The sequence below is a fragment of the Oncorhynchus mykiss genome, chromosome 11, assembly GCF_057628025.1.
Source record: "Oncorhynchus mykiss isolate SJ-2025 chromosome 11, ASM5762802v1, whole genome shotgun sequence".
NCBI classification, from domain to species: domain Eukaryota; kingdom Metazoa; phylum Chordata; class Actinopteri; order Salmoniformes; family Salmonidae; genus Oncorhynchus; species Oncorhynchus mykiss.
This window is the reverse complement of record NC_143032.1, coordinates 13,038,551-13,061,308: the sequence shown is the minus strand read 5'-3', so window position 1 is coordinate 13,061,308 and position 22,758 is coordinate 13,038,551. Positions and strand designations below refer to the sequence as shown.

Below are 22,758 nucleotides of genomic sequence, written 5' to 3'. Positions count from 1 at the left end.
CTTCACGGTAGAAGCCTGAAACAAGGTTCTTAAGACCGTTGACATCTAGTGGAAGCCTTAGGAAGACCACCAATATCCCACTGTATCTACAATAGGGGCTGAGTTAAACTACAAGCCTCAGATTTCCTACTTCCTGGTTGGATTTTTCTCAGGTTTTCGCCTGCCATATGAGTTCTGTTATACTCACAGACATAATTCAAACAGTTTTAGAAACTTCAGTGTTTTCTATTCAATACTACTAATGATATGCATATATTAGCATCTGGGACAGAGTATCAGGCAGTTTACTCTGGGCACCTTATTCATCCAAGCTACTCAATACTGCCCCCTGTCACCAAGAAGTTAATGAACTATAGTTTTGGCAAGTTGGTTAGGACATCTCCTTTGTGCATGAAGTAATTTTTGTTCAACAATTGATTAGACAGTGAATTATAAATCAAATAATCTTTTACAATTCCACTGGGTCAGAAGTTTAACATACACTAAGTTTCCTGTGCCTTTTTAAACCGCTTGGAAAATCCCAGAGAATGTCATGGCTTTTGAAGCTTCTGGTAGGCTAATTGACATCATTTGAGTCAATTGGAGGTGTACCTGTGGATGTATTTTCAAGGCCTACCTCTAAACTGTGCCTTTTTTGCTTTACATCATGTGAAAATCAAAATAAAGCAGCCAAAACCTCAGAAAAACAATTGTAGACCTCCACAAGTCTGGTTTATCCTTGGGAGCAATTTCAAAATGCCTGAAGTTACCACGTTCATCTGTACAAACAATAGTACGCAGGTATAAACACCATGGGACCACACAGCCGTCATACTGCTCAGGAAGGAGATGCGTTCTGTCTCCTAGAGATGAACGTACTTTGGTGCAAATCAATCCCAGAACAACAGCAAAGGACCATGTGAAGATCCTGGAGGAAACGGGTACAAAAATATCTATATCTACAGTAAAACGAGTCCTATATCGTCAACTTGAGGCCGCTCAGCAAAGAAGCCACTGCTCCAAAACCTGCATAAAAAGCCAGACTACGGTTTGCAACTGCACATGGGGACTAAGATCGTACTTTTTGGAGACATGTCCTCTGGTCTGATGAAATAGAACTGTTTGGCCATAATGACAATCGTTATGTTTGGAGGAAAAAGGGGGAGGCCGTCAAGCCGAAGAACACCATGCCAACCGTGAAGCACGGGGGTGGCAGCATCATGTTGTGGGTGCTTTGCTGCAGGAGGGAATGGTGCACTTCACAAAATAAATGACATCATGAGGGAGGAAAAATTGTGTAGATCTATTGAAGCAACATTTCAAGACATGAGTAAGGGAGTTAAAGCTTGGTTAAAATGAAAAAGCTTGGTTGCAAATGGGTCTTCCAAATGAACAATGACCCCAAGCATACTTTCAAAGTAGTGGAAAAATGTCTCCAGGACAACACAGTCAAGGTATTGGAGTGGCAATCACAAAGCCCTGACCTCAATCCTACAGAGAATTTGTGGGCAGATTTGAAAAAGTGTGTGTGAGCAAGGAGGCCTACAAACCTGACTCAGTTACACCTCTGTCAGGAGGAATGGGCCAAAGTTCACCCAGCTTATTGTGGGAAGCTTGTGGAAGGCTGCCCAAAACATTTGAACCAAGTTAAACAGTTTAAAGGCAATGCTGCCAAATACTAATTGAGTGTATGTAAACTTCTGACCCACTGGGAATGTGATGAAATAAATAAAAGCTGCAATTAATCATTCTCTCTACTATTATTCTGACATTTCACATTTCTTAAAATAATGTGGTGATCTTCACTGACCTAAGACGGGGAATTTTTACTAGGATTAAATGTAGGGAATTGTGAAACTGAGTTTAAATGTATTTGGCTTAGTTGTATGTAAACTTCTGACTTCAACTGTACAATCCCAACCAGCCATGGATCTAAACGCTAGAGTTGCCGCTTTCAAGGAGCCGGACACTAATCTGGACGCTTATAAGAAATCTCGCAATGCCTTCAGACGAACCATCAAACAAGCAAAGTGTCAATACAGGATTAAGATTAAATCTTACTACACCGGCTTTGACGCTCATCCGATGTGGCTTGAACTATTACGGACTACAAAGGGAAACCCAGAAGTGAGCTGCCAATTGATGCGAGCCTACCAGACGAGCTAAATGCCTTTTTATGCTCTCTTCAATGCAAGCAACACTGAAGCATGCACGAGAGCACCAGCTGTTCTGGATGACTGATAACGCTCTCGGTTACCGATGTGAGTAAGACCTTTAAACAGGTCAACATTCACAAAGCCGTGGGGCCAGACTGATTACCAGGACGTGTACTCATAGCATGTGCGGACCAACATTCATGTCTTCACTGACATTTTTCAACCTCTCCCTGACCAAGTCTGTAATACCTACATGTTTCAAGCAGACCACCATAGTTTCTGTGGAAGCGACGGTAACCTGCCTAAATGATTACTGCCCGTAGCACTCACGTTGGTAGCCATGAAGTGCTTTGTTAGGCTGGTCATGGCTCACATCAACAGAATTTTCCCGGATACCCTAGACATACTCCAATTCGCATACAGCCCCAACAGATCCACAGATGACTCAATCGCACTCCACACTGCCCTTTCCCACTTGGACAAATGGAACACCTATGTAAGAATGCTGTTCATTGACTACAGCTCAGCGTTCAACACCATCGTACCCTCGAAGCTCATCACTAAGCTAAGGACCCTGGGACTAAACACCTCCCTCTGCAACTGGATACTGGACTTAGCCCCCAGGTGCTAAGTGTAGGCAACAACACATCTGCCATGCTGATCCTCAACACTGGGACCCATCATGGGTGTGTACTTAGGCCCCTACTGTACTCCTTGTTCACCCACGACTGTGTGGCCAAACATGACTCCAACACAATTAAGTTTGCTGACAACACAACAGTGATAGGCCTGATCAAAGATGAGACCGCCTTCAGGGAGGAGGTCAGAGAACTGGCTGTGTGGTGCCAGAACAACAACCTCTCCCTGAATGTGAGCAAGCTAAAGGAGCTGATCGTGGACTACAGGAAAAGGCGGGCCGAACAGGCCCCCATTAACATTGACAGGGCTGTAGTGGAGCATGTTGATCTTCAAGTTCCTTGGTGTCCACCTCACCAACGAACTATCATGGTCCAAGCAAACCAAGACAGTTGTGAAGAGGGCACGACAACACCTTTTCCCTCTCAGGAGACTGAAAAGATTTGACATGAGTCCCAAGAACCTCAAGAAGTTCTATAGCTTCACCATCAAGAGCATCCTGACCGGTTGCATCACCGCCTGGTATGGCAACTGGTCGGCATCTGACTGTAAGGCGCTACAGAGGGTAGGGTGTACGGCCCTGTAGATCACTGGGGCCAAGCTGCCTGCCATCAGGACTTATAAGATGGGCGGTGTCAGAGGAAAGCCCATAAAATTGTCAGATTCCAGTCACTCAAGTTATAGTCTGTTTCCTCTGCTACCACACGGCAAGCGGTACCGGAGCGCCATGTGTATGACTATTAGGCTCCTTAACATCTTATACCCCCGATCATTGCCCCAGATCAAATAGTTAATTCTCGTAGTAACAACACATGCCGCCTAAAACACCTTAGCTAGAGGTTCTGCGTAGCCAAACACAAACAGGTGTTAGTGGGGATGCTGCCAGAAAATGGCTAGAGTAGGAGTGTGTGTGTTGTAGAGATGGTGGCGATACAGCACATAATCCCAGCAGAGGGTAGCTGTTTTACATCCAGTCTGAGGTTCCTTTCAGTCTTTCTGGATGGTGATGTATTTATTAGACGTGTCACTAATCCCTATGAAGGACTTCGTGGCAGAAGAGGTTACTCGACCAGTCAGCAGCCAATATGCCAGTTAAATAATTGGTGAAATGTTTTTTTGATTATAAATTATGGTTAATATCAGTAGTGGATAGGTGCTCAATATATACAATCAGCATCCTATAACAATATTTATCACCAGCGCGATGGTAACACACTTACCTTTTAGATTAGACGACCGGAGTCCGAATCACAGACAGCATCATGATTCATGAAAGCTCATTATAATACATTGATTTTGTTTCGGTATCAGTCTGACTTTCCTTATGATTTTGTTTGCAGAGCATACAGGCTGGCAGTTTATCGCCAGTTCACCCTTTGGGCACGAGGGAGAATAGGACTAGGTGTGTGTCATTTCTTCCATAAAGCGCGCATACCCAGAAGCAAAGGCATTGAATAAAACCAGTTTATTTAGTAAATCTAGCCTAACTGAAGTCATAGACATAATGCATGCGCCTTATATAAAAATAGTATATGTTAGCTTGTCCACTATAACAACAGGTTCAAGTGTAACCAGAAACTTGCTTTGAAGATATAACTATTTTCAGTGAGCACTAATCCCATGTCCCTGTCGTTAAAGTAGTGACTTCAACTAGATTTGGCTGCCATCTATTGGAATGGAATGGTAACTACACTGTGCAGGTAGTTGGAGTCAAAGTAGACTAATAATATATGCCATTTTAGCAGACACCTTTATCCAACGTGAACTGGGTACATGGTAGTGGAAGCAGATCATAGAAACAGGATTACAGTTCTGATATCATGGATGGTCAGTCCTTGCATTTACATCCCTCAGTTTTTCACCAAAAGAGGAGCGGGGAGACACTTTGTTTCGACTGCTGATTGTCACTTTAAGAAGTTAAGATGCAGATTAAATCCACACCAAAATATGTTACAGATACTATAAATGTCCCATCACTCAGACAGTTAGTGAATACACAGCATCCAGCACAGCAAACAATCAATGAAATGTATTTTACAAAAGCCCTTTTTACATCAAAATAATAACCACAGTGGTTATAGAGGGTACAAAAGTTCAACACATAAGGCGCAAATGTCAGTTGGCTTTTCATAGCTGAGCATTCATGGGTTGAGAGAGTCGAAACAGAAGGACCGCGACAAGGTAGCACATCCATTTGAAACGGGTAAAAAAAAATACGGAAAAACAATTCCACTCCGATTCCCTTTTATGGATGGCTGATCTCACTCTCCGTCAGCTCCATCTGTGGCGTATAGGGGCAGGACTAGGTTGTATACTTATGGTTGTGAGCGGAATGTATCTGGGCCCCTGGCTCTTTAGTGATGGTCCCGGTGGACCTCTTCTCCAACGCAGCACAGGAACACTCTGGCACCCAGGGGTCAGTTTGGCATGCTGTACTAACCATTCTTTCCTGTTGGTAGAAAACAAGTGAGGCATCTGTAAGGTTATAGTTTTATATTCAAGAATCACTGCATATACTTGAAATTAACAGCCTTAGACATGACATGGATGTGCATGTACCTCTGCCTCCTGAACAGTCTCTTCCAAGATGAAGAAAACATTTTTCAAGGTTGACATATGTTAACACAACTGAACCAAAATATATATCAGTTGGCATTAACAAGCTTCTCTCTTGAATGCTTTGTCCACACACACACACACACACACACACACAGCAAAACACTTCAGACGCAATTGGCTAGTAACCTTCAACTAGTTGCAACAAAGTTGTCTAATGCTAGCCTAGTCAACAACAGTCATGACCGGTTAACGTTACCTCAGGCTCCATTGCATTGACTCGCGTCGCCACCTCCATTCAGTCGCTTTTGCTTGACTCAAGTCAGCGATGTTGATGATCGGTCGGTAACCCCTACGTTTGACATTTTCGAGGGTTATGGTGGAGGCTTCAACGTGGGCCTATGACTCCTTTCCATTCGGAAACTCCTGGATTTAGATTTACTTCCCAAAGTGTTTCCATTCCCCTTTAAGACATTTTACTCTGTAATCAGATTAGATGATGACCAGTGGTGTAAAGTACTAAAGTCATTTTTTTGGGGGGGGGGGGGTATCTATACATTTGTTTAAATATTTTTGACAACTTTTACTTCACTAAATTTCCTAAAGAAAATAATGCACTTTTTACTCCATACATTTTCCCTGACACCCAAAAGTATTTTGAATGCTTAGCAGCACAGGAAAATGGTCTAATTCACACACTTATCAAGACAACATCCCTACTGCCTCTGATCTGGTGGACTCACTACCCACATGCTTTTGTTTGTAAATTATGTCTGAGTGTTGGAGCGTGCCCTTGGCTGTCCGTAAATAAAAAAACAAAGGGGTGCCGTCTGGCTTGCTTAATATAAGGAATTTGAAATTATTTTTACTTTTTGATACTTAAGTATATTTAAAACCAAATACGTTTTGACTTTTACTCAAGTTGGATTTTACTGGGTGACTTTCGATTTTACTTGAGTCATTTTCTATTGAGGTGTCTTTACTTTTACTCAAGTATGACAGTTGGATACTTTTTCCACCACTGATAAACAACCTACGTATGGCAGCTATTAGTCTACTATAGTGCAAGTCGGCTTGGTTGGTTGCTGTGTCTTCTTGCTCCCTATGTCACTCGCTCACAGTACGGCCCCTCTCATGCTTTAACGGGCAGAGAGCGTCGTCGCTCTCTCCTATCAGCTCTGTTTTAATAAAGTAGCTGAAAATATTTTTCTGCTGCTTCCCTCACTCTGATCAGAGTCTGGATCGGTGCCCCTCCCGATTGGAAAAAAAATCCAAGGGTAAACACCGATTTGATTGCTTGTTCTATTGCCAACACGACTTATTTAGTATCAAATGTGGATTCAAAAAATTCTAAAAATATAAGGGCAGGTGTGCTTGACCTTAAATATTAAAATATTTATTCATTATTGTATAGTACTAGTTAAAGGAACTCTTGGATATTGGAGCAACTTACCAAGAATAAGAATTTCCCGACGCGGATCCTCTGTTTGGACCGCGACCCAAACGCAGACGGAGCCGTCTTCTGGTCAGGCTCCGTAGACGGGCTCACTGCTCCCGAGTATACGACTCGTCAATGTCAAGAGACTGGACAACAAGGTAGACGAGCTACGGTTGCCTTCCAGAGAGACATCAGAGATTGAAACAGAGAATGTTACACGGAAACATGGCTCACTCGGGATACATTATCTGAATTAGTACAGCCACCCAGTTTCTTCGCCGACAGAAGCAAACATCTCTCTGGTAAGAAGGGCGGGAGTGTATGCCTTATGATTAACGAGTCGTGGTGTGATCATAACATCATAAGGAACTCAAGTCCTTTTGTTCACCTGACCTAGAATTCCTTACAATCAAATGCCGACTGCATTATCTACCAAGAGAATTCTCTTCGATTATAATAACAGCTGTATATATTTAAACGTATTAACCCTCGCAAGGCTGCAGGCCCAGATGGCATCCCTAGCCATGTCCTCCGAGCATGTGCAGACCAGCTGGCTGGTGTGTTTACGGACATATTCAATCAATCCCTATGCCAGTCTGCTGTTCCCACATGCTTCAAGAGGGCCACCATTGTTCCTGTTCCCAAGAAAGCTAAGGTAACTGGGCTAAACGACTATCACCCTGTAGCACTCACTCCGTCATCATGAAGTGCTTTGAGAGACTAGTCAAGGATCATATCACCTCCACCCTACCTGACACCCTAGACCCACTCCAAGTTTCTTACTGCCCCAATAGGTCCACAGATGATGCAATTGCAATGACACTGCACACTGCCTTAACCCATCTGAATACCTATTTTTACAAATGCTGTTCATCAATTACAGCTCAGTATTTAACACCATAGTACCCTCAACTTGTCATTAAGCTCGAGACCCTGGGTCTCGACCCCTGCCCTGTGCAACTGGGTCCTGGACCTTCTGACATGCCGCCCCCAGGTGGTGAAGGTAGGAAACATCGCCACCACGCTGATCCACAACACTGGGGCCCACCAAGGGTTAGTTTTCAGCCCTCTCCTCTACTCCCTGTTCACCCATGACTACGTGGCCATGCATTCCTCAGACTCAATCATCATGTTTGCAGACGACACTACAGTGGTAGGCTTGATTACCAACAACGACGAGACTGCCTACAGGGAGGAGGTGAAGGCCCTCGGAGTGTGGTGTGAAGGAGATGATCGTGGACTTAAGAAACAGCAGAGGGAGCACCCCCCTAATGACGGGACAGTATAGTGGAGAAGGTGGAAAGTTGTAAGTTCCTTGGCGTACACGTCACGAACAAACTGAAATGGTCCACCCACACATCAATGCCTTTCTTAAAATCAATACACAAGTATATATTTTTAAACCTGCATATTTAGTTATTAATATTGCCTGCTAACATGAATTTCTTAACTAGTGAATTTGTGTAAATTTTATTGCGTTCTGTGCAAACCTATCAACTCCCGAGATTAGGTTGGCAATACAAAAGTACCTATTACAACATCCAATAGTCAAAGGAATATGAAATACAAATGGTATAGAGAAATAGTTCTATAATAACTACAACCTTTCTAATCCAAGATGGCGTAGCAGTTAGACGTATTTGTCTCTCGTCTTGTCGTGTCTCGTGTATATACAGTGCCTTGCGAAAGTATTCGGCCCCCTTGAACTTTGACCTTTTGCCACATTTCAGGCTTCAAATATAAAGATATAAAACTGTATTTTTTTTTGTGAAGAATCAACAACAAGTGGGACACAATCATGAAGTGGAACGACATTTATTGGATATTTCAAACTTTTTTAACAAATCAAAAACTGAAAAATTGGGCGTGCAAAATTATTCAGCCCCCTTAAGTTAATAGTTTGTAGCGCCACCTTTTGCTGCGATTACAGCTGTAAGTCGCTTGGGGTATGTCTCTATCAGTTTTGCACATCGAGAGACTGACATTTTTTCCCATTCCTCCTTGCAAAACAGCTCGAGCTCAGTGAGGTTGGATGGAGAGCATTTGTGAACAGCAGTTTTCAGTTCTTTCCACAGATTCTCGATTGGATTCAGGTCTGGACTTTGACTTTGCCATTCTAACACCTGGATATGTTTATTTTTTAACCATTCCATTGTAGATTTTGCTTTATGTTTTGCATCATCTTTTTTGTATCCAAATCCGGCTTTAAACTTCTTCACAACAGTATCTCGGACCTGCCTGGTGTGTTCCTTGCTCTTCATGATGCTCTCTGCGCTTTTGACGGACCTCTGAGACTATCACAGTGCAGGTGCATTTATACGGAGACTTGATTATACACAGGTGGATTGTATTTATCATCATTAGTCATTTAGGTCAACATTGGATCATTCAGAGATCCTCACTGAACTTCTGGAGAGTTTGCTGCACTGAAAGAAAAGGGGCTGAATAATTTTGCACGCCCAATTTTTCAGTTTTTGATTTGTTAAAAAAGTTTGAAATATCCAATAAATGTCGTTCCACTTCATGATTGTGTCCCACTTGTTGTTGATTCTTCACAAAAAAATACAGTTTTATATCTTTATGTTTGAAGCCTGAAATGTGGCAAAAGGTCGCAAAGTTCAAGGGGGCCGAATACTTTCGCAAGGCACTGTATATTTTTCTTTGCATATCTTTTTATATTTTTCTAAACCCTTATTTCAAAAATACTCTCCTGCAACCCGCCTCACCCAATGTGGTGTGGACCTGCTTTTACTCTAACGTATTTTTCTTTGCCTCTTACTGGAATCTCTCCAACATTAACTAGCCAGCAAACCTTAGCTGGAAAGCTCTCGCCAGTTGGTACAACGCGTTTCAACCAGAGCATACCGGACCCATTTTTTTTCTCTCCATATCCCCGAATTCCTATCGCAAGCTCTGAACCTTCTCACCTTACGACCTTCGCAGCTAACATCCCCTGAATGCTAGCTGTCTAGAGCACAATGGACTGTTGGCTTACGAGGCCCATCGAATACATTCTGAAGCCACTAGCTAGCAGTCAGCTATCCTTTGCTAGCGATCATCAGCTACCTTTATCCCGGACAACTCTCGCCAGTCTGTACAGCGTGACTCAAACCAGAGCTAGTCGGACTTATTCTTCTCGATATCTCCGGATTCCTACCTGAAGCTCTGAACCTTTTTTTTTTTTTTTTGCTTTTTTATTTTTTATTATGATATTTTTTCCCATCTGGAATTATAGCAGCTAACGACCCCTGAACGCCCAGCCGCTAATCTGCGGCTTGCTAGCTCTCTTAAGCACATTGGACTGCTGACTTAACTTATGGCTGCATCCCTTGTTCTCAATTTCTGCCTGAAGACACACCCTAATCTAACTGCCTGTAGCTCAGCCCCAGAGGCAAGGATATGCATTTTCTTGGTATCATTTGAATGGAAACATTCTGAAGTTTGTGGAAATGTTAATTGAATGTAGGAGAATATAACACAGTAGATCTGGTGGAAGAAAAGAGTATACGGTTTCTGTTTTTATTGTTGTAGCATCATCTTTCACATGTACTAGAATAGGATGCTGGAGATAATTTTGATGGATAACACAAGAGGGCAGCTGTAGGTGTGCAAAGTTTCAGACTAACTTCAGGAATGGGTGAGCTACATGACATTTAGCATGAAGTCACCCAGGTGTCCCACACAAGTTGCCCAAATGTACCCAAGTGGCTGAATTGGTGAAATTACCTATAATTATATACAACAAGATTCCTTAAACAAAAAAATCTCTCTCTTTCCCGATCAATCTGGTGCAAATCTGTATACTTAGACTTGGACTTTGCTTTTCCTGATTTATTTGCCATGTCTTCAATGAAATCATTGAAAAAACACTTTCCAAAATACTGCTTCCAAAATACTACTTTCCAAAACACTGCTGTGCGTAACAAGCGTGACTGCAACTAGTCTGATGGTCAATGGCGAGAATGAAGTTCGTTACACATGCTTTTACAAACAAGGGATGGTGGTCCAACCATAACCATCACATACTGGCGTTACCTCAGCTCATTGGCTATCTACCCAGCTAGATTTCAAGAAGATCAGTGGTCATTGGGCAGAAATACAGTCAATCAACAAAGCTTCGCTAATATTATTGGTGCGCAATGAAGTAATTGCTCGTTGCCTTCAAATCAGTTCACTTCGGTCAATACTCCCCGCAAAAAAAACTATCAAGTTTGGTTGTGTTGCAAACATCCAGAGGATTGCAATGAAACCAACTATGACTAAACAATTGTTTAGTGTGTGTAATTACGTCGAATGCTCCGTCAAAAGTTGATAGATGGAATTCACGACACAAACGGTTTACAAAATGTTTTGTTTTAGGCTATAAAAATGGATTTTATCAAATGTCACTTCATTTGATCACTGGGACCCTCAGGAAGAGAAATAAGAGCAAGATATCAGAATGTAAGTCATAATTTTACCTTCAGATGTGAATGTGTCAACTGTCATGGCAGAAAATGTTTGATGTTGATCGCTCTTCTCAAACATTTGTTCTCTGTAATAGCCATTTTAAATCGGAAAATGTAGTTTGATTACCAAGATTCTAATCTTTTGAAGGATGTAAGACACTTGCATTTTCAAGAATGTTTTAATGTTACGTTGTATTTGTAGTTAGTCACTCTGAAATTTCCCCGGATGTCCCCGTACGGGGATCGCAGCCATAAGAGGTTTATGAGGCCCTTCGGACATATTTCTTCTGCACGAGGGGGGCGCGTCATCCCTCTAAGGCCTTTCTGTTAGCCTGCTAGCTGCTATGATCTCCATGCCTTTCCCTAACATCACCATGCCGTGTGATTGCTGTTCTGGTTTGTAACTATTGTTTTTTTTATTTCACTGTAGAGCCTCTAGCACTGCTCAACATGCCTCGGCTAACAATTTAGTTCCACCCCCCACACACGCAGTGACATCACCTGGTTTAAATGTTATTTCTAGAGACTATCTCTTTCATTATCACTATATGCACAGGTTTACCCCCACTGTATTCACATCCTACCATACCTTTGTCTGTACATTATGCCTTGAATATATTCTACCGTGCCCAGAAATCTGCTCCTTTTACTCTGTTCTGAACGTACTAGGCGTCCAGTTCTGTTAGCCTTTAGCCGTACCCTTATCCTACTCCTCCTCTGTTCCTCCGGTGATGTAGAGGTTAATCCATGCCCTGCAGTGTTTACCTCTAGTGTCTACCTCCACTCCCATCCCCCAGGCTCTCTCATTTGTTGACTTCTGCAACCGTAAAAGCCTTGGTTTCATGTTAACATTAGAAGCCTCCTCCCTAAGTTTGTTTTATTCACTGCCCTAGCACACTCCACCAATCCGGATATCCTAGCCATGTCACAATCCTGGCTTAGGAAGACCACCAAAAACCTTAATTTCCATTCCTAACTATAACGTTTTCTGACAAGATAGAACTGCCAAAGGGGGTGGTGTTGCAATTTACTGCAAAGATAACCTGCAGAGTTCTGTCTTACTATCCAGGTCTGTACCCAAACAATTTGAGCTTCTACTTCTAAAAATTAACCTTTCTAGAAACAAGTCTCTCACCGTTGCCGCTTGCTATAGACCACCCTCTGCCCCCAGCTGTGCCCTCGACACCATATGTGATTTGATTGCCCCCCATCTATCTTCTGAGCTCGTGCTGCTAGGTGACCTAAACTGGGACATGCTTAACACCCCAGCCATCCTACAATCTAAGCTTGATGCCCTCAATCTCTCACAATTTATCAATGAACCTACCAGATATAATCCCAAATCCGTAAACACAGGCACACTCATAGATATCACCCTAACTAACTCACCCTCCAAATACACCTCTGCTGTTTTCAACCAATATCTCAGCGATCACTGCCTCATTGCCTGCATCCGTAATGGGTCTGCGAGCAAACGACCACCCCTCATCACTGTCAAACACTCCCTAAAACACTTCTGCGAGCAGGCCTTTCTAATCGACCTGGCCGGGGTATCCTGGAACGACATTGACCTCATCCCGACAGTAGAGAATGCCTGGTTATTCTTTAAAAGTGCCTTCCTCACCATCTTAAATAGGCATGCCCCGTTCAAAAAAATGTAGAACCAGGAATAGATAGGTCTGGAGTGAACCAAGGGCTATATCTGCCCTTGACCAGCACAAAAACATCCTGTGGCGTTCTGCATTAGCATCGAATAGCCCCCGTGATATGCAACTTTTCAGGGAAGTTAGGAACCAATATACACAGGCAGTTTGGAAAGCAAAGGCTAGCTTTTTTAAAACAAATTTGCATCCTGCAGTACAAACTCAAAAGTTCTGGGACACTGTAAAGTCCATGGAGAATAAGAGCACCTCATCCCAGCTACCCACTGCTCTGAGGCTAGGAAACACTGTTACAACTGACAAATCCACTATAATTGAGAATTTCAATAAGCATTTCTCTACAGCTGGCCATGCTTTCCACCTGGCTACCCCTACCCCGGTCAACTGCCCGGCACCCTCCACAGCAACCCGCCCATGGCCCCACCATTTCTCCTTCACCCATATCCAGATAGCTGATGTTCTGAAAGCTGTAAAATCTGGACCCCAACAAATCAGCCGGGCTAGACAATCTGGACCCTCTCTTTCTTAAATTATCTGCCGAAATTGTTGCAACCCCTATTACTAGCCTGTTCAACCTCTCTTTTGTATCGTCTGAGATTCCCAAAGATTGGAAAAATGCCGCGGTCATTCCCCTCTTCAAAGGGGGAGACACTCTAGACCCGAACTGCTACAGACCTATATCTATCATACCCTGCATCTCTAAGGTCTTCGAAAGCCAAGTTAACAAACAGATTACTGACCATTTTGAATCACATCGTACCTTCTCCGCTATGCAATCTGGTTTCCGAGCTGGTCGTGGGTGCAGCTCAGCCACGCTCAAGGGCCTTAACGATATCATAACAGCCATTGATAAGAGACATTACTGTGCAGCCATATTCATCGACCTGGCCAAGGCTTTTGACTCTGTCAATCACCACATTCTTATTGGCAGACTCAACAGCTTTGGTTTCTCAAATGATTGCCTCGCCTGGTTCACCAACTACTTCTCTGATAGAGCTCAGTGTGTCAAATTGGAGGGCCTGTTGTCCGGACCTCTGGCAGTCTCTATGGGGGTGCCACATGGTCCGAGAATTGAACCGACTCTCTTCTCTGTATACATCAATGATGTCGCTCTTGCTGCTGGTGAGTCTCTGATCCACCTCTACGCAGATGACATCATTCTGTATACTTCTGGCCCTTCTTTGGACACTGTGTTAACTAACCTCCAGACCAGCTTCAATGTCATACAACTCTCCTTCCGTGGCCTCCAATTGCTCTTAAACGCAAATAAAACTAAATGTTCAACACGTTTCATTATTTATTTGAGACTACATTGATTTTATTGATGTGTTAAAATAAGTGTTCATTCAGTATTGTTGTAATTGTCATTATTAAAAATAGATAAAAATCGGCAGATTAATCGTTATCGGCTTTTTTTGGTACTCCAATAATCGGTATCAGGGTTACAAAATCATAATCGGTCGACCGACCTCTACCATCTACTGCATCTTGCCTATGCCGTTCGACCATTGCTCATCCATATATGTACATATTCCTTTACACTTTTGTGTGTGTGTGTGTGTGTGTGTGTATAAGTTAGTTGTTGTGAAATTGTTAGATTACTTGTTAGATATTACTGCATGGTCGGCACTAGAAGCACAAGCATTTCGCTACACTCGCATTAACATCTGTTAACCATGTGTATGTGACAAACTTTTTTTTTTTGTATTTATTATTTTTTAAGATTTCCTGTGCCCCTGAAATCACTTTGCACCCTGTTTAGTGTTTTAATTCTCATTTGAATAAAACCCCTTCTTTAATGTGGTGTCGTTGTAGGAAGTGTCATAATTTATTCGGTGGTAAAACAATGGTGCAAATCTAAATAAATATACGCTAAATTAGAGAATCTTTAATGTTGCTAGTTGAATCTTGCTCACTCGCAGGGATATGGCTCATTTATACTTCGAATCTCAACCGTGTTAGGATTATTCACAAGAAATGTGGAAAATTTGCTCACTTAGCGGGAGTGATGGGGGCAGCATCTTGTCGCATGTGGTGTTCAATATCAGAATGGCTGTCAGTCAACCTGTGAAGAGCCTGAGCTCTGACATCATGTATAGCATGTTACTGTACAGCCACTGCATTCCAATATAGGTTCAGTGCCTGAAATCTGCCATTTTTAACCCGGGTACGAGTGTGAAGGGTTAACCCAAACCACAACTACTACAGTAGACCATGACCTTTGATCAGTGCACCAGTCACAATGATGCAAGAAATATGTTTGTCAAATACACCCAGCCCAGTGTCAACAGTACAGTTCAAAGAGTGCAACTAGACTTTTTTATTTATTTATTTTTTTACTGTGATAGAATTTCTGAAAACACTTCTGTTTACAGCCAAATGAAATGTAAACTTGTTGTTAATATTAGTTGATGAAGAGCAGAAAACCACTGAAGGTGTTGTAGTTTCCACCATCATCGTAGACTCTCCTGTTAGCTGAGAGCCGGGCGAAGACATTGTCTCCCACCTCCAGCTGCACTATGGCAGCATTGCTGGCGGAATCTTCACTACTTCCTGACGTAGCATCCCATGTGGACACGAGAAATTCCTCGTTCTTCATCAAAGCCACAACAGCGTTGGCGTTTCCATTGTAGAACATGGTGTAGCGGAAGTAATACACTCCTTTGACCATGGCTGTGAAGACCCCTGTAGCAGCGTTGTATCCACTGCCGAAGTTGGAGAAGACTCTTTTGTACTGCAAGGGTGTGTGAGTGTTGAAGGGTCCTATGTAACCAAAACCAGATGTTCTTAGAGCTGCGGAGAAGGCCACCTTTGGCTGACCAGCGGCTATGTCCTTCTTTAATGTTTTCAGTTCTTCTTCTTGAGCTTTGTTCACACTTTTCAGTTCTTCCACCTGGCTCTCACTGACTTGTAGCCTGGTCTCCACAGCTCCTAGCTTCTGATCCATGGTGTTCAGTTTTTCCTTCAGCACAGCCAGCTCACTGATGAAGGAGCAGGTTTCAACCTGACTGTTAGATGAACTGTTCCCCTCACCTTGTGCCCCAGACAGTGTGAGGCACAAAGACAGCATTAGTAGGACAACTTTCATTCTTAAAACCTTGTCTTTTTGCATGTCGTTCTCTTATGTCAAGTGTTCATCAGCTAGTTGAAGTCTTCAGGAACTATGTGCAGTCAATGAGGGGGATTTTTCTCTTATATATAGGGAGGGTCTTTGGCAGGTGGATGAGGAAAGTTAAGATAAGAGAGAGCGAGGTTGTCCCTCCCAATTACTGGAATATACTAGAATTCATTTAAAGAGGTCAGTCCTCACCAGAGTTGCAAAATATCAAATTTCCAGAATTTGCATTATTACATTTTTATCTATGAAAACTCTGAATTCATTTTATTTTTCAGGACTTTATTAGGCTATTTATCTAAAAAAGATATATGTATGTCATGTTTTAATGTGGATGAGGAACTGTGATATGAAATTAAGTTGTCCCTTAACCTTTTTAACGCGGTGGCAGTGGTCCACACAGAGCGTTTCTTGGTAAGTCTTAAACAATTGTACTTTGAGACAAAAGTATACACCTTACACACATTATGGGCTTAAATTGAAGAAGGTACCTGTACAATGTCTGATATAGAGTTTACACTTTATTATATACATCACAGAAAACGTAAATATAACAATGCCTAGTTTGTTTATTGAGCTGTACACTCAGGTGACTATTCAAAGATGCTCAGCTGGTCAATATTCCCATCCAGTGATTCCCCAACATCTTGCTAACATGTGCTCTGAAAATGGAGCAGATATCTTATACCAATCTGACTGTATATGCTTCTATCCATAACAAGGTTTAGACATCTAAGGTTTCAACCTCCCAAATGTCACATTGTGTAAAATCATTCTATTCATTCCTGTAACTTATGAGACTGCATTTTTATGGCCAAAATAACCAGCGGCTATGTCCTCCTTTTTAATGTCTTCAGTTCTTATTCTTTCGAGGGGGACCAGGGGTGTTTCGGAACGGGTACATATTTTTGGACCCTGGAAGAACTCTATCCTGGAAACGGGGAAACTTCTTGTCGCGTGGCGGTGTTCAATATCAGAATGGCTGTCAGTCAACCTGTGAAGAGCCTGAGCTCTGACGTCATGTATAGCATGTTACTGTGCAGCCACTGCATTCCAATATAGGTTCAGTGCCTGAAATCTGCCATTTTTAACCCGGGTACGAGTGTAAAGGGTTAACCCAAACCACAACTACTACAGTAGACCATGACCTTTGATCAGTGCACCAGTCACAATGATGCAAGAAATATGTTTGTCAAATACACCTAGCTCAGTGTCAACATCGAAGTTCAATCGAAGAGCGCAACTAGACTTTATTTAATTTTACTTTCATACAGTTGAGAGAATTTCTGATAACCCTTGTTGTATACAGCCAAATGGACTGTAAACTTGTTAATAATAGTTGAAGAGTAGAAACTCACGGAAGGTGTTGTAGTTTCCAGAATCTTCGTAGACTCTCCTGTTAGCCAAGAGCCTGGCCTAGACATTGTCTCCCACCTCCAGCTACACTATGGCAGCATTGCTGTTTGAAGAGCATGCATCCTCTCGTAGCACGACGGGTGATATCCCCCCCCCAACTCTATGCCTGGGCTCTCCAACCTGGTTTGTGCAGCTACCCAGTGCTTTATTTGGGAAACGAAGGTAAATCTGTTCGGGAACCTTGATAGTGAAACATATTTAAACTCTTGAAAGCCCCTCTCTGTGCGCTTGAAAAAGGAATGGAGAGAGAGGGGGAGGAGATGGAAATGCATGGTGGTGAGATATTCTGTAGCTCAGGGTAATGTATCAGCCTATTAATAATGAAAATGTAAAAAATGCCCTAATACTAAGCAATTTAAATAACAATTCACTGTAATTATAGGCTAATTCTGGAAGCTGCCCTGCACAGTCAATGAACCAACAGCATCGTCTAGGCCTATATGTTCTCTTCCAGACTCATGGATAGAAAGTTTGGAGCGTAGCATAAGGTAACCAGTCCATCCAGTATGCATAATAGTACAATCCACACTCAAAGACGATTTACTAGAATTTGTTTAATTTGAGTGTAGGTTAGACCAGTTATGTACCAAAGACATCTTAAATCAGGTAATAATGTTTGCCTGCGTAATATACGGTAGGCAATGTATTGTATAACGGCACAATCATTATTTTATTTCTGGGTTTGTTTCAGGCTTGGGCTCATACTGTATGCATAATCTCTGTGTATGGGTGTTTAGAGTGAATCATCACCTTACAAAGCGCTGTCCATTTCGTTGTTAGGCTTTGAAACATCCACAACGACCATGCTTTCCACTGTTTCAACCTGTTTGATAAATTTGAAGAAAGAAATTCAATCACAGTGAGGTGAGTTTTAAAAGCAAGATACTATTTTGATAAGTGTTAGAATTTGTTTTGACGTTAGAGGGACAGTAGAGCCCGGAGTACCAGGCTATTAGCGACCTGATGGTCATTAACGAGTTGGGGACAAACAAGCATGTCCAGAGTGCATAAGAGGAGATTACCGTGACACAACGGTCACGTGGAATTTTACTGTTATGAAGACTCATGGGTGCTGGTGTGGCGGTAAACGGTCACCACAAGAGACCAAAGGTGGAAAACGCTGCTCTATTCCACACACATGATAAAATACCTGTATAGAAAGTCTTTGTAAATGCATTGTTTGTGTACTTCTCGCCTGTAGGTAAAGAAGGCTTTCTTTGCCTTGGTTGCCAACGGGGTGCGGGCAGCCCCGCTATGGGAGACGAAGAAGCAGAGCTTTGTCGGTAAGTGGGAAATGTCTCTGCTCTATCATTCTTCTCTCCCATCCTTAACCTTCCACTTCTCCACATTAGAGGTCGACTGATTGGGATTTTTCAACGCCCATACCAATTATTCATGGACCAAAAAAAAGCGATACCAATTAATCGGCCAATTTTTTAAAAGTTTATATATATATATATAGTGGTAATAATGACAATTACCACAATACTGACTGAACAATTAACTTTTTTTTTAAAATTTGAACTTAATATGATAAATAAATCTATTTAGTCTCAAATAATGAAACATGTTCAATTTGTTTTAAATAATGCAAAAACAGTGTTGGGGAAAGTAAAAGTGCAATATTTGCCATGTAAAAAAGCTATCGTTTAAGTTCCTTGCTCAGAACATGAGATATATGAAAGCTGGTGGTTCAATGTTCACAGGTAAGAAGTTATTATAGTAATTATGACGCGTCAACTATTTCTCGCTATACCATTTGCATTTCATATACAGTTGAAGTCTGAAGTTTACATACTTAGGTTGGAGTCATTAACTCGTTTTTCAGCCACTCCACAAATGTCTTGTTAACAAACTATAGTTTTGTCAAGTCGGTTAGGACATCTATTTTGTACATGAAGTAATTTTTACAATTGTTTTCAGACAGATTATTTGACTAATAATTCACTGAAGTCAGAAGTTTACATACATCTTAGCCTAATACATGTAAACTCAGTTTTTCACATTTTCTGACATTTTATCCTAGTAACAATTCCCTGTCTTAGGTCAGTTAGGATCACCACTTTATTTTAAGAATGTGAAATGTCAGAATAATAGTAGAGAGAATGATTAATTTCTGCTTTTATTTATTTCATCACATTCCCAGTGGGTCAGAAGTTTACATACTCTCAATTAGTATTTGGTAGCATTGCCTTTAAATTGTTTAACTTGGGTCAAATGTTTTGGGCAGCCTTCCACAAGCTTCCCACAATAAGTTGGGTGAATTTTGGCCCATTCCTCCTTACAGAGCTGGTGTAACTGAGTCAGGTTTGTAGGCCTCCTTGCTCGCACATGCTTTTTCAGTTCTGCCGACAAATGGTCTATGGGATTGAGGTAAGGGCTTTGTGATGGCCACTCCAATACCTTGACATTGTTGTCCTTAAGCCATTTTGCCACAACTTTGGAAATATGCTTGGGGTCATTGTCCATTTGGAAGACCCATTTGCGACCAAGCTTTAACTTCCTGACTGCTGTCTTGAGATGTTGCTTCAATATATCCACATAATTTTCCTTTCTAAGGATGCCATGTATTTTGTGAAGTGCACCAGTCCCTCCTGCAGCAAGCACCCCCACAACATGATCCTGCCCCCCCCATACTTCACGGTTGGGATGATGTTCTTTGGCTTGCAAGCCTCCCCTTTTTCTTCCAAACATAACGATGGTCATTATGGCCAAACAGTTCTATTTTTGTATCAGACCAGAGGATATTTCTCCAAAAAGTACTATCTTTGTCCCCATGTGCAGTTGCAAACCATAGTCTGGCTTTTTTATGGCAGTTTTGGAGCAGTGGCTTCTTCCTTGCTGAGCGGCCTTTCAGGTTATGTCGATATAGGACTCGTTTTACTTTGGAAATAGTTACCAGCATCTTCACAAGGTCCTTTGCCAATAGAGCGAGACTCACAGATGGGCTTTACTGAGAATCAAGCACTTCCACTACTGTTCCTTCTCACCTCTAGGCGATACTGATGTCAATGAAGAGTGAGTGTGCGCACGTTTGTGTGTGATATAGTGTCACAGAAATAGGCCCTGGTCTGGTATCTCCCAAATGTCTCTTCTACCTGTACCCACCTCCCTCCCTCCCCCTGCTCCTTCTGTTCTACCTGTACCCACCACCTCCCTCCCCCTGCTCCTTCTGTTCTACCTGTACCCACCACCTCCCTCCCCGCTGCTCCTTCTGTTCTACCTGTACCCACCTCCCTCCCTCCCTGCTGCTCCTTCTGTTCTACCTGTACCCACCACCTCCCTCCCTCCCCGCTGCTCCTTCTGTTCTACCTGTACCCACCTCCCTCCCTGCTGCTCCTTCTGTTCTACCTGTACCCACCTCCCTCACTCCCCGCTGCTCCTTCTGTTCTACCTGTACCCACCTCCCTCACTCCCCGCTGCTCCTTCTGTTCTACCTGTACCCACCTCCCTCCCCCTGCTCCTTCTGTTCTACCTGTACCCACCTCCCTCACTCCCCGCTGCTCCTTCTGTTCTACCTGTACCCACCACCTCCCTCCCTCCCCGCTGCTCCTTCTGTTCTACCTGTACCTCCCTCCCTCCCCGCTGCTCCTTCTGTTCTACCTGTACCCACCTCCCTCCCCGCTGCTCCTTCTGTTCTACCTGTACCCACCTCCCTCCCTGCTGCTCCTTCTGTTCTACCTGTACCTCCCTCCCTCCCCGCTGCTCCTTCTGTTCTACCTGTACCCCCCTCCCTCCCCGCTGCTCCTTCTGTTCTACCTGTACCTCCCTCCCTCCCCGCTGCTCCTTCTGTTCTACCTGTACCCACCTCCCTCCCCGCTGCTCCTTCTGTTCTACCTGTACCCACCTCCCTCCCCCTGCTCCTTCTGTTCGACCTGTACCCACCTCCCTCCCTCCCCGCTGCTCCTTCTTTTCTACCTGTACCCACCACCTCCCTCCCTCCCCGCTGCTCCTTCTGTTCTACCTGTACCCACCTCCCTCCCTCCCCGTTGCTCCTTCTGTTCTACCTGTACCCACCACCTCCCTCCCTCCCCGCTGCTCCTTCTGTTCTACCTGTACACACCTCCCTCCCCGCTGTTCCTTCTGTTCTACCTGTACCCACCTCCCTCCCCGCTGCTCCTTCTGTTCTACCTGTACCCACCACCTCCCTCCCTCCCCCTGCTCCTTCTGTTCTACCTGTACCCACCACCTCCCTCCCTCCCCGCTGCTCCTTCTGTTCTACCTGTACCCACCTCCCTCCCTCCCCGCTGCTCCTTCTGTTCTATCTGTACCCACCTCCCTCCCTCCCCGCTGCTCCTTCTGTTCTACCTGTACCCACCTCCCTCCCCGCTGCTCCTTCTGTTCTACCTGTACCCACCACCTCCCTCCCTCCCTCCCCGCTGCTCCTTCTGTTCTACCTGTACCCACCACCTCCCTCCCTCCCTCCCCGCTGCTCCTTCTGTTCTACCTGTACCCACCACCTCCCTCCCCGCTGCTCCTTCTGTTCTACCTGTACCCACCTCCCTCCCTCCCTGCTGCTCCTTCTGTTCTACCTGTACCCACCACCTCCCTCCCTCCCCGCTGCTCCTTCTGTTCTACCTGTACCCACCTCCCTCCCCGCTGCTCCTTCTGTTCTACCTGTACCCACCTCCCTCCCTGCTGCTCCTTCTGTTCTACCTGTACCCACCTCCCTCCCCCTGCTCCTTCTGTTCTACCTGTACCCACCTCCCTCACTCCCCGCTGCTCCTTCTGTTCTACCTGTACCCACCACCTCCCTCCCTCCCCGCTGCTCCTTCTGTTCTACCTGTACCTCCCTCCCTCCCCGCTGCTCCTTCTGTTCTACCTGTACCCACCTCCCTCCCCGCTGCTCCTTCTGTTCTACCTGTACCCACCTCCCTCCCTGCTGCTCCTTCTGTTCTACCTGTACCTCCCTCCCTCCCCGCTGCTCCTTCTGTTCTACCTGTACCCACCACCCTCCCCGCTGCTCCTTCTGTTCTACCTGTACCCACCTCCCTCACCGCTGCTCCTTCTGTTCTACCTGTACCCACCTCCCTCCCCGCTGCTCCTTCTGTTCTACCTGTACCCACCTCCCTCCCCGCTGCTCCTTCTGTTCTACCTGTACCCACCTCCCTCCCCGCTGCTCCTTCTGTTCTACCTGTACCCATCTCCCTCCCCCTGCTCCTTCTGTTCTACCTGTACCCACCTCCCTCCCCGCTGCTCCTTCTGTTCTACCTGTACCCACCTCCCTCCCCGCTGCCCCTTCTGTTCTACCTGTACCCACCTCCCTCCCCGCTGCCCCTTCTGTTCTACCTGTACCCACCTCCCTCCCTCCCCGCTGCTCCTTCTGTTCTACCTGTACCCACCTCCCTCCCCG

At 44.0% G+C, this 22,758-nt stretch overlaps 2 protein-coding genes and 1 long non-coding RNA gene across 13 annotated transcripts in view; 1 reads left to right on the top strand and 2 right to left on the bottom strand.

Annotated features, from left to right (window-relative positions):
• Positions 1-22,758, top strand: part of prkag2a (protein kinase, AMP-activated, gamma 2 non-catalytic subunit a) — a 126,539-nt gene that overhangs the window by 82,829 nt on the left and 20,952 nt on the right. For 8 of the 11 annotated variants that reach the window (XR_016484371.1, XR_016484372.1, XR_016484370.1 and 5 more), the window contains one exon: positions 18,607-18,688. Coding sequence is in view for 6 of the 11 variants with exons in the window: in XM_036934906.2 (XP_036790801.2) it covers positions 18,607-18,688 (82 nt within the window). In the remaining 5 variants the exon portion in view is untranslated. Of the gene's footprint in view, positions 1-17,198; positions 17,568-17,818; positions 17,894-18,606; positions 18,689-22,758 lie in introns of those variants that run through there. The other 3 variants (XM_090189441.1, XM_036934908.2, XM_090189440.1) reach the window with 3 other exon arrangements.
• LOC149979497 (uncharacterized) lies at positions 4,224-17,431 on the bottom strand. Its single transcript, XR_016484374.1, has 2 exons — positions 17,348-17,431; positions 4,224-5,220 (listed from the first exon to the last, which is right to left on the bottom strand). It is a non-coding gene; the product is annotated as an uncharacterized LOC149979497 (long non-coding RNA).
• LOC110535289 (complement C1q-like protein 4) lies at positions 15,181-17,214 on the bottom strand. The gene has a single exon (XM_021620193.3). It carries the CDS (start codon positions 15,984-15,986, stop codon positions 15,279-15,281), a length of 708 nt encoding a protein of 235 aa, XP_021475868.2. The 5' UTR covers positions 15,987-17,214; the 3' UTR covers positions 15,181-15,278.

What these genes read in the sequence shown, in the direction of transcription:
- LOC110535289 (XM_021620193.3), bottom strand. Translation starts at nt 15,986, where the DNA reads ATGCAAAAAGACAAGGTTTTAAGAATGAAAGTTGTCCTACTAATGCTG.